Source organism: Podarcis cretensis, assembly GCF_951804945.1.
Source record: "Podarcis cretensis genome assembly, chromosome: 13".
NCBI classification, from domain to species: domain Eukaryota; kingdom Metazoa; phylum Chordata; class Lepidosauria; order Squamata; family Lacertidae; genus Podarcis; species Podarcis cretensis.
The window spans coordinates 53446363-53458518 of record NC_137182.1 but is presented as its reverse complement, the minus strand read 5'-3'; the positions used below and the strand labels follow the sequence as shown (position 1 = coordinate 53458518).

Sequence of the window (12156 nt, the reverse complement as noted above, 5' to 3'; positions counted from 1 at the left end):
TTACGGTCTTCAAACAAAAACATCTTGGAGGTCCCCGGCCACAGGGAGGTTAGGCTGGCCTCGACCAGAGCCAGGGCTTTTTCGGCTGTGGCCCCGATCTGGTGGAACGTTCTGTCCCAAGTGACTAGAGACTAGGAATATTGGTGTGTTGAATATAAATGTGATGAAGGCAGCATATAGAAGTGTGCTTAAAATATGCCGCAGTACAGAACTTTTGTGCAGGGTCTTGCCATACATGGGAAAGGGTTTTTTAAAATATCTCTATATGTCTTCCAATAACCAAGTTACAGTTTTATATGTTTGCTGTTCCAGTGGAAGATAAAAAAGTTCCATTTTCCCATTTGCCAGACTGACCCTTCTCTTACCCTTATTAGATTTGTGGGTTTATTGATAGATGCCATTTCCCAGACTCTGGTGAGCTGGGAATTTATGGATGATGAGAGATGTTTTTTCCATGCGCTCTGGCACTCGTCACAGCACTCCATGTTCCAGAAGCGGTTTAGTCCTGCTGGCCACATGACCCGGAAAGCTGTCTGCGGACAAACGCCGGATCCCTCAGCCTGAAAAGCGAGATAACCTCCCAGGGGTCATTTACCTTTTTAAAACTTCTCCCATTTTTGCAGATTTCTATTTTTGTCACTGTTTTTCACTAAGGCCACAATTTCCTGACCTGCCTCCGGTGCTGTGCCTTTAAAATACCCAAATATTGTTGCAGGTGGCTCTCTGGGGAGGTCCTGACCAAGGATATATATATATATATAAATCCTGTTTACATTGCACAACTCTGCTTACCGTACTGCCACTCCATCCCTTTGAAACTTTCTTGTGCCTTGCAGTTCCCAAGGCTTACACAATCATAGCCTTCCCAGCCTGTACTGAGAACTAGCCACTTGGTTTCTTTGTCGCTGCCATTTTAAAACGAGGATTGAGATTCTCGCGTATCCTGCCAATTTCTGAACTTGGAAAGGGGGGGAAATACAGTGGCGCCCCGCAAGACGAATGCCTCGCAAGACGGAAAACTCGCTAGACGAAAGAGTTTTCCATTTTGGAGGTGCTTCACAAAACGAATTTCCTATGGGCTTGTTTCACAAGATGAAAATGTCTTGCGAGTTCCCGCGGGTTTTTTTTCTCCCCCCCCCCTTTTTCTAAGCCGCTTATCCGCTAAGCCGCTAAAAGCCGCTAAAAGCCGCTAAGCCGCTAATAGTGCTAATCCGCTAAGCTGTCAATGGGCTTGCTTCGCAAGACGAAAAAACCGCAAGACGAAGAGAATCGCGGAACGGATTCTTTTCGTCTTGCGAGGCACCACTGTACATGCAACCCTTTTTCGTTCCACTCCTTCAGCCCCTGGAGCGGACGGCATCTCTTTCTGCCGCCAAACTGCAGTCCCCCTCCAGCCGGAAGCTGCGGTCCGGGGTGGACAAGCAAGTCATAGACCAGGTGCAGAGACTGGAGGGCAACGCCCAGTGTTGCGACTGCCGGGAGCCAGCGCCCGAGTGGGCAAGCATCAACCTGGGCATCACGCTTTGCATAGAGTGTTCCGGCATCCACAGGTGAGCTGTCAAACTCCGCTTAGGGTGTGGCGGATGGAGCAGATTCCAGTTTTCTCTGCTGCTCCCTTTTCTGCTGTAAGAGGCGGGGCTTGAGTGAGGTGGGAGGAGCCTTGGAGAAATGGGAGGGGCTTTGAAATACCGTATTGGCCCGAATATAAGCTGCACCTTTAAAATCAGAAGGGGGAAAAGAAAAAAAGAAAAATATCCAAATATTGTTGTGGTTTAGTCGTTTAGTCATGTCAGACTCTTCGTGGCCCCCTGGACCAGAGCACGCCTGGCACTCCTGTCTTCCACTGCCTCCCGCAGTTTGGTCAAACTCATGCTGGTCCCACCATCTCATCCTCCGTCGTCCCCTTCTCCTTGTGCCCTCCATCTTTCCCAGCATCAGAGTCTTTTCCAGGGAGTCTTCTCTTCTCCTGAGGTGGCCAAAGTCTTGGAGCCTCAGCTTCAGGATCTGTCCTTTCAGTGAGCACTCAGGGCTGATTTCCTTCAGAATGGAGAGGTTGGATCTTCTTGCAGTCCATGGGACTCTCAAGAGTCTCCTCCAGCACCAGAATTCAAAAGCATCCATTCTTCAAAAGTGATCAGCCTTCTTTATGGTCCAGCTCTCACTTCCATACATCACTGCTGGGAAAACCAGAGCTTTAACTATACGGACCTTTGTTGGCAAGGTGATGTCTCTGCTTTTTGAGATGCTGTCTAGGTTTGTCATTGCTTTGCTCCCAAGAAGCAGGCGTCTTTTAATTTTGTGGCTGCTGTCACCATCTGCAGTGATCGTGGAGCCCAAGAAAGTCAAATCTCTCACTGCCTCCATTTCTTCAAGCAGATACATTCCTTGCTGCTTCTGGCTGCATACTGGGCAGAAGGGGGGGGGGACTGCGCTGTGTTGCCAGTGGCCTTCCCCCTTCCTCCCTTCCTCCCTTCTTGGCCTTGGAGGAGAAGATGGGGCACTCCTGGCTGCATCCCATAAGGTGGCGAATATAAGTTGGAATTTGGGGGAAGAAATGCGGCTTATATTCAGGCCAATACGGTATATCTTAGTAAGTTAATGGCGGAAGTGGTGGGGCTGAGATTGTGGGAGGAGCCTGTGGAGGAAAGGGGCGGGGCTTGCACACCAGGAACTGGGAAAGGGGTGGGGCTTCTGACCATGTGGGGAGGTGCTTGCTATAGATGGGAGGAGCCAGGAAAGAGAGGGTGGGGCTTGGGTACAATGCAAAGAGAGGGATTGCCATTTCTCCCACCCCACCTTGAAGGTTGGCCCCTCTGTTAGGAACATAAGCAGAGCCTGGTGGATCAGGCCCAGAGACATCCTGCTCTCATAGTGGCCGACCAGATGACTATTATGGGAAACCCGCAAACAGGATCTGAGCCGAAGAGCCCTGTCCCACCTCTGTGGTTTCCATCAGTTGGGATTCAGAAAATATTTCTGAGCCCGGCCACCGTGGCGAATGGCATTTGATAGCCCTCCACAGATTTGCCTCATCTTCTTTTCAAGCCCTCCAGGTTGTTGCCTGCCTCCCGTGGCAGCGAGTTCCGCAGTTTAGCTGTGCCCTGCATGGAGCAGGAGTGCCCCTTGCCTGATCTCTCCCTCCCTGTCTCCAAATTAGGAGTCTCGGTGTCCATTTCTCCAAGGTGCGGTCGCTGACGCTCGACTCCTGGGAACCTGAGCTAGTCAAGGTAAATGCGGGGGCTAATGGTGGGTGGGCTCTGAACTCCCCATCAGTCACTAGTGGTTGGGAATGACAGCAGTGGCATAGCAAGGTCAGGTGGTACCCAGTCCCCATCAGTCACCAGTGGTTGGGAATGATGGCAGTGGCGTAACAGGGTCAGTGGTACCCGGTCCCCATGGGGCACCAGTGGTTGGGAATGATGGCAGTGGCGTAACAGGGTCAGTGGTACCCGATCTCCATCGGGCACCAGTGGTTGGGAATGATGGCAGTGGCGTAACAGGGTCAGTGGTACCCGGTCCCCATCAGTCACCAGTGGTTGGGAATGATGGCAGTGGCGTAACAGGGTCAGTGGTACCCGATCCCCATCGGGCACCAGTGGTTGGGAATGATGGCAGTGGCGTAACAGGGTCAGTGGTACCCGATCCCCATGGGGCACCAGTGGTTGGGAATGATGGCAGTGGCGTAACAGGGTCAGTGGTACCCGATCCCCATGGGGCACCAGTGGTTGGGAATGATGGCAGTGGTGTAACAGGGTCAGTGGTACCCGATCCCCATCGGGCACCAGTGGTTGGGAATGATGGCAGTGGCGTAACACGGTCAGTGGTACCCGATCCCCATCGATCTCCAGTGGTTGGGAATGATGGCAGTGGCGTAACAAGGGCAGTGGTACCCGGTCCCATCAGTCACCAGTGGTTGGGAATGATGGCAGTGGCGTAACAGGGTCAGTGGTACCCGATCTCCATCAGTCCCCAGTGGTTGGGAATGATGGCAGTGGCGTAACAGGGTCAGTGGTACCCAGTCCCCATCGGTCCCCAGTGGTTGGGAATGATGGCAGTGGCGTAACAAGGTCGGGTGTTACCCGGTCCCCATCGATCTCCAGTGGTTGGGAATGATGGCAGTGGCGTAACAAGGTCAGTGGTACCCGGTCCCCATCAGTCACCAGTGGTTGGGAATGATGGCAGTGGCGTAACAGGGTCAGTGGTACCCGGTCCCCATCAGTCACCAGTGGTTGGGAATGATGGCAGTGGCGTAACACGGTCAGGTGTTACCCGGTCCCCATCGATCTCCAGTGGTTGGGAATGATGGCAGTGGCGTAACAAGGTCGGGTGGTACCCGGTGCAGAATTCTTTTTGTCAATCTCCCCATTGAAATTTTCCCTCCCTCCCTCCACTGCCCCCGTCAAAGAAAGCTAAGGCTTGCCCTTCTCCAGGAGCGTGGGGGGCAACAGTGCACCGCCCGCCCGTGACCCCCAAGCCTCCCCCGAGCTGGGGGAAGGGGGGGAAGGCCGCTGGCAAAGCGGCGCAGCTCCCCGCCTTCCCCCGACGGCTCAGGGTCATAGCTGTCAACGTCAGCGGCGTAGCGTGGGTTGTCAGCACCCGGGGCAAGGCAAGTAATTTGCGCCCCCTAACCCGGGGCAAGGCAAGTAATTTGCGCCCCTAACCCCTAACCTGCTGCCACTGCCAGCTTCTTCTTGCTGCTGCCTGGTCTGGGGTATTTACGGTAAGGTAGCCATGGTGGCGGCGGTGGGTCCGTGTCAGGTGATCTGAGGCGAGTTGCCGCTGGCGCTGGCGCCCAAACGACGCCGCTTGCCTGGAGGAGGAGGGCAGAGAGGCGAGGAAAATGCAACATGGCCCAGCAGCTGCAGCAGCAGTGGCGGCGGCGGGGGGGCTGTGAGGAGGGGCTGCCTGGCGCGCCCTCCGCGGCCCTGACGCGCGGGGACCGTGGCGAGCGCTGAGAGCCGCTGCCTGCTGGATGCCTTCAGCCCGGACGCGCGCACAGCTCGTCGGTTCCGCGAGACATGGGGCTCTGCTACAGCCTGCGCCTGAGGCTCTTCGGCGACTCCGGAGGCGGCGAGCGCCCCCCCCCCAGATGTTGCGCCCGGTGCGGCCGGCCCCCCCTGCACCTCCCACGCTACGCCACTGGTCAACGTTTCCCTTTTTTAAAAAAAGGCAAATTCCCTTATTCCGAATAGGATTCCTCGCAAGAAAAGGTGAAAGTTGACAGCTATGCGTCAGGGTAGGCTTGGGAGTCGTGGGCGCATTGTGTGCCGAATGTCACTCCCCTCGGGAGATGGGTCGGGGGGGGGGTGTTGAATGGCTAAGATGCAGGTTCTGAGACCCTCGCCTTTCCCTCCTCCTGCAGCTGATGTGCGAACTGGGAAACCGAGTCATCAACCAGATTTACGAGGCGCGAGTGGAAGAGATGAACATGAAGCGGCCCCAGCCTGGCTGTTCGCGGTGAGGACGTCCCCTTCATTGAACGATACGATAATCTTTGTTGTCGTTGTCCCATACAGAACAACGAAATTGAAAAAAATCTACATAAGACATTCAGAAATCAACAAGCCTGCTATCCCAGCCTGCTTAGCCCCCTAAAAACTCTGATACCCCATTTTTAAATACAACAACAACAACAACAACAACAACAACAACAACAACAACAACAACAATTTTTATTTATATCCCGCCCTCCCCAGCCGAAGCCGGGCTCAGGGCGGCTAACAACACTAAATATACAGTGCTACCTTGGGTTACATATGCTTCAGGTTACATAAGCTTCAGGTTACATACTCTTCAGGTTACATACGCTTCAGATTACAGACGCTTCAGTTTACAGCCTCCACTAACCCAGAAATAGTACCTCGGGTTAAGAACTTTGCTTCAGGATGAGAACAGAAATTGTGCGGCGGCAGCAGGAGGCCCCATTAGCTAAAGTGGTGCTTCAGGTTAAGAACAGTTTCAGGTTAAGAACGGACCTCCGGAACAAATTAAGTTCTTAATCCGAGGTACCGCTGTACTCCCATCAAGACTCCTTACACTGTATTTAAAACCAAAATCGCATCTGGGTAGAAACTGTTTCTCAGGCGGCTAGTCCTCGTATTTATAACCCTGTACCTTCACAGAGCCTAGGACTTGCCGATCGGAAGGTCGGCAGTTTGAATCCCTGCGACGGGGTGAGCTCCCGTTGCTCGGTCCCTGCTCCTGCCCGCCTAGCAGTTCAAAAGCACGTCAAAGTGCAAGTAGATAAATAGGTACCACTCTAGTGGGAAGGTAAACGGGATTTCCGTGCGCTGCTCTGGTTCGCCAGAAGCGGCTTAGTCCTGCTGGCCACATGACCCGGAAGCTGTACACCGTCTCCCTCGGCCAATAAAGCGAGATGAGCGCCACAACTCCAGAGTCGGTCATGACTGGACCTAATGGTCAGGGGTCCCTTTACCTTTACCTTTACCTTCTTCCAGAAGGTAGAAGCACCCCACATCTCCTCCTCCCCCCCCAGCCCCCATCTGCTATAAACACCCTAAAAAAGATTATCTACATTTCTATCCCAACTTGCCTCTGAGGAGCTTGCAGGGTAGGTTAGGCTGAGGTTTGGCAGCAGCTGCCTCTAGGCAACCACCAAGCTTCACCCATGGCCAGGTGGGGATTTGAACCCAGAACTTGCTGTGACCCAGAGGTTCTCTAAGGGTGTGAGACGCACCGCGCCGGTGTGCCAGGAGAGGATGGCAACGGTGGCGGGAAAGTTCAAGGACAAGCAAAGAAACATTTAACAATAATAATAATAATAATAATTTATTATTTGTACCCCGCCCATCTGGCTGGGTTTCCCCAGCCACTCTGGGCAGCTTCCATAGAAACCAAAAATACACTAAGATATCACACATTAAAAACTTCCCTGAACAGGGCTGCCTTAAGATGTCTTCTGAATGGCAGGTAGTTGTTTATCGCTTTGACATCTGCTGGGAGGGCGTTCCACAGGGCGGGTGCCACCACCGAGAAGGCCCTCTGCCTGGTTCCCTGTAACCTCGCTTCTCGCAGGGAGGGAACCGCCAGAAGGCCCTCGGCGCTGGACCTCAGGGTCCGGGCAGGACGATGGGGGTGGAGACGCTCCTTCAGGTATACTGGACCGAGGCCGTTTAGGGCTTTAAACATTTCAGTGTCGTACGGTATACTATAATGTTAAATATATATATATTTGGATACACAGCCAGAAAGACTATCCACGCCTCTCTTCAGGGGCGTTGGCTATTCTTATGCACTTCTCCACGACGTATTGTTGTGTACAGGGCAAATAAATTCTGGCAAATAAGAAAGATCACAGAAGAAAAATAATAATAATAATAATAATAATTTATTATTTGTACCCCGCCCATCTGGCTGGGTTTCCCCAGCCACTCTGGGCGGCTTCCATAAAAACCAAAAATACACTTCTTGTGTTGATAGGATCTGATTTAAATGAGATTACCTGGCAAAAAAGCAAGCTCACACGTCTCCTCGACTTTGTATACTTACTTAAGAGGCTTGTTCCTAATTATATTTTGGGAATGATTCATGTTTTTAGGCAGCTGCCTTGTTTTATACTTTCTGGGTGTCCTGTGATCATATTATAAAGCAGTTGTGTTCTGTGTTATAAATCGAGTACTGCTTGGAGTATTCCATTGCATTTCTTAGGAATAAAACAATTCAATGTGGCCCGAGCAAAAATGTTATTCTGAAAGTGTAGCCCAGAGAAGAAGGTTTGAGAGCTGGTGCTCTAACCACTACACCACACAGCCACAGAAGGAGAGAGATTTGTGTTTGTGTCTACACATTTGATTCCCTACCTTTTTATTCAATCTTTATAATGCACCTAAAAAGTTCTCAGCACTCCCTGTGTATTAAAAGATAAGGCGGTCCCTGTCCCAGGGGCTGACGCGTTCCGGCAGCCACAGCACAAAAGGAAAGAGGGATGGGGAGGGAAGAGGAGCGTTCAGGTACCTGCAACTTCGTTGGCTGATACCATGGTGGCCAGAAAGCACCTACCATCGGTTGCCCAGTAGGTGGTGCTGTTGCATAGGACTGATCTGCACCATCCCTCACTCTCTAAATGGGGGGGGGGGAGAGAGATGAAAGGGCCACTCCCATCATGCACCAGGAAACTTTGGCTCCTCCCCCTTCGCTTGTCAATTCCGTGCAGCGACGTTGTCAAGTCTCTGAACATGTGCAAAATTCACCTTTGGTACCTGTCATTGTTATAAAAATTAAATTAAATTAAATTAAATTAAATTAAATTAAATTAAATTAAATTAAATTAAATTAAATTAAATTAAATTAAATTAAATTAAATTCCTTCTTCTGTTTCTCTGCCCCAAGGTTGGAGAAGGAGGCCTGGATCAGGGCCAAATACGTGGAAAAGAAGTTCATCACCCAGTTCCCGAAGGCTGGGGCACGGCTGCATCGAGGTGGAGATGTCCGAGGGATCGAGAAGCCCAAACCGTTCCCCAAACCCAAACCTCCGGGGCAGAAACGAGGGGGCGCAGGTATGGAGAGAGGCTGTCTTCCTTCCCCCTGCCCTTAGCGCAGGCGATATAAGATAGCTGTCAGTTTTTGGGAGATTTGCGGAGTTAGAGGCAGAAGCAAGGAGCCAGGTTCCGCTGGTTTTCCAGAAGTAGTTTTCATGTACAGTGGTACCTCGGGTTACAGATGCTTCAGGTTACAGACTCCGCTAACCCAGAAATAGTACCTCGGGTTAAGAACTTTGCTTCAGGATGAGAACAGAAATTGCACGGCATCGTCAGCAGGAGGCCCCATTAGCTAAAGTGGTGCTTCAGGTTAAGAACAGTTTCAGGTTAAGAATGGACCTCCGGAACGAATTAAGTACTTCACCCGAGGTACCACTGTAGATGCTAAAGGTCCCCTAAAACATGAAAATGATCAGGAACCATCAGGAAAACTGAATAAAAGTGCTGTCCAAATGGAGCCTTAAGCCAGGTCTGCTGTTTCTAATAGAGCAAACTTATTATTGTGTTTTTAGTATTTGGTTGGGAGCCGCCCAGAGTGGCTGGGGAAACCCAGCCAGATGGGCGGGGTATAAATAATAAATTATTATTATATTATATATATATTATTTTGTTTATTGCATTGAATTACCCACTTTTTTTCTCTCCAAGGGGTGTGATAGTGTAGGGTCAGCAAACGTTTTCAGCAGGGGGCCAGTCCACTGTCCCTCAGACCATGTGGGGGGCCGGACTATATTTTTTTGGGGGGGTGGGGGGTGGGAATATGAACGAATACCTTTGCCCCACAAATAACCCAGAGATGCATTTCAAATAAAAGCACACATTCTACTCTTGTAAAAACACACCAATTAATTCCTGGTCCATCCGCGGGTCGGATTTAGAAGGCGATTGGGCCGTATCCGGCCCCCGGACCTTAGCCTACCCACGGTGTACATGATTCTCTCCCCTTCCCTATTTCATTCCCACAACAACTCAGTGAGGTAGGTTAGGCTGAGAGTGGCAGTGGCTGCCCCATCAAGGCCCCCAGTGAGTTTTGTGTGGCCAAATAAGGATTCAAATCCTGGTCCCTCCCAGGTCCTGGTCCAACACCCTAAAGTAGGGATGCGGGTGGCGTTGTGATCTAAACCACTGAGCCTCTTGGGCTTGCCTGTCAGAAGGTGGGCGGTTCGAATCCCCGCGACAGGGTGAGCTCCTGTTGCTCGGTCCCAGCTCCTGCCAGCCTAGCAGTTCGAAAGCACACCAGTGCAAGTAGGTAAATAGGTACCACTCCGGCGGGAAGGTAAACAGCGTTTCTGTGCGCTCTGGTTTCCGTCACGGTGTCCCGTTGTGCCAGAAGCGGTTAAGTCATGCTGGCCGCATGAGCTGGAAAGCTGTCTGCGGACAAACGCCGGCTCCCTCGGCCTGAAAGCGAGATGAGCGCTGCAACCCCAAAGTTGCCTTTGACTGGACTTAACCATCCAGGGGTCCTTGACCTTTTACCATTACCTGTTAAGGTAACAGCTGCACCGCCAGCGCTCATCTTCTCAGCCTCCTTGCAACCTAGGTGTAAAGTCGTCATGGCATAATGCACTGCAGAAACCAATGGGTTTTACCCAAACGCTGAAAGAATATACCATTTCTTACTCGTCCCCTTTTTTTTACTCCTACAGGAAGTAGTCCAAGCCGAGCGAGCCCAAACCCAGGTATGTGTCTCTCAAAGCCAGGTATACTTTGAAAGGTGGTGGAGGTTTGTTTTTGAGCTCAGGTTAGGAGGGATGGGGACCATAGCTGTCAACCTTCCCTTATTTTGCGGGAAATGTCCTTATTCCAGCGCCGTTTCCCGCTGCTATCCCGGATTGTTAGATATCCCGTAGACTGTCCCCGGGACAGGTGAGACTGCTGATCTCTTATTTTCGAGGCTGCTGATCCCTTATTTTCAAATCTGAAAGTTGACAGCTATGGATAGGGACCCACATGGAAGAGAGGTGGGCTGGGTGAGAGCCCCCATCTTCCCAGGTTCTGTTCAGTCCTAGCCCCAGAATGCCAGGACGCATTTATTTATCTCCTAAAATTCACACGCCGTTTATAGAATCACAAAATTGCAGAATCTAAAGGGGTCATATTATCCAAGCCCTGGCAATGCAGGAATTGCAGCTTCGTTGTAAAAACAAACAAACCTCAAAGCAGATTACAAAAAAAGGACAAAGCAATAAAACGATCAATAAGATTCTGAAAAGTTAAAACAACAATGGAATAAGAGCAGATTCGAACTCGCAGCGGCTTCCTGAATGACTGGGTATGCTTGCCCAAACAAAAATGTTAGGTCTCTGAGCAGAGGGGCTAGTATCCTGACAAGGCCTTGCTCCTGTCGGCAGTCGGGTGTCTGCACTGCTTGCCAATCTGGGCCGAGTCAAAGGCGTTATTATCTGTATACAAAGCCCTTAACAACTTGGGGACCAGTTTACCTATTAAATCTCCTTTGGTCCACTTGGCTGCTTTGAATGTCAGAACTGGCGCCACCGACACTGTGGAACTCCCTGCCTCTTGAAAGCAAGCAGCTGCCTTCGCTTGACTCCTTTCAGGGCCTGCTAAAAACATCCTTGTTTCAACAGGCCTACCCAGATGCATAGGGAAGTGGAGGCAATTTTAATGTGTATGCTTCAAAGTGCTGTTGTAAATTTCTCTTGCTTTCATAGTAATAATAATAATAATAATAATAATAATAATAATAATAATAATAATAATTTATACCCTGCCCATCTAGCTGGGCTTCCCCAGCTACTCTGGGCGGATTCCAACAAAATATTAAAATACAGTAATGCATCAAACATTAAAAGCTTCCCTAAACAGGGCTGCCTTCAGATGTCTTCTAAAAGTCAGGTGGTTGTTTATTTCCTTGACATCTGGTGGGAGGGCGTTCCACAGGGTGGGCGCCACCACCGAGAAGGCCCTCTGCCTGGTTCCCTGTAACTTGGCTTCTCGCAGTGAGGGAACCGCCAGAAGGTCCTCAGAGCTGGACCTCAGTGTCCGGACAGAACGATGGGGGTGGAGACGCTCCTTCAGGTCTACTGGGCCTTTGAGGCCGTTTAGGGCTTTCAAGGTCAGCACCAACACTTTGAATTGTGCTCAGAAACGTACTGGGAGCCAATGTAGGTCTTTCAGGACCGGTGTTATGTGGTCTTGGCAGCCGCTCCCAGTCCCCAGTCTGGCTGCCGCATTCTGGATTAGTTGTAGTTTCCAGGTCACCTTCAAAGGTAGCCCCACGTAGAGCGCATTGCAGTAGTCCATGTGGGAGATACCCAGAGCATGCATCACTCTGGAGAGACAGTCTGCGGGCAGGGAGGGTCTCATCCTGCGTACTAGATGGAGCTAATAAACAGCTGCCCTGGACACAGAATTGACCCGTGCCTCCATGGAGTGCTGTGAGTCCAAAATGACTCCCAGGCTTCACACCTGGTCCTTCGGGGGCACAGTTGCCCCATTCAGGACTAGGGAGTCCTCCACACCTGCCCGCCTCCTGTCCCCCCAAAACAGCACTTCTGTCTTGCCAGGGTTCAACCTCAGTCTGTCATTCCTCTAGCTCTTTTCGTAAATTACATTTGGGTTTCTTGCCATGTATATATTTTATGGAATGAATAAAACCCTGGAGAGGTGCTGCTGCTGCAGCTGCCAGCCAGTGTTG

At 51.0% G+C, this 12156-nt stretch overlaps 1 protein-coding gene across 1 annotated transcript in view; it reads left to right on the top strand.

Annotated features, from left to right (window-relative positions):
- ACAP1 (ArfGAP with coiled-coil, ankyrin repeat and PH domains 1) overlaps positions 1-12156 on the top strand; it is a 54449-nt gene that overhangs the window by 35614 nt on the left and 6679 nt on the right. Inside the window, exons 14-18 of the mRNA XM_079951820.1 lie at positions 1342-1550; positions 3158-3227; positions 5363-5457; positions 8350-8516; positions 10145-10177. Of these exons, the coding sequence (XP_079807946.1) occupies positions 1342-1550; positions 3158-3227; positions 5363-5457; positions 8350-8516; positions 10145-10177 (574 nt within the window). The remainder of the gene's footprint in view (positions 1-1341; positions 1551-3157; positions 3228-5362; positions 5458-8349; positions 8517-10144; positions 10178-12156) is intronic.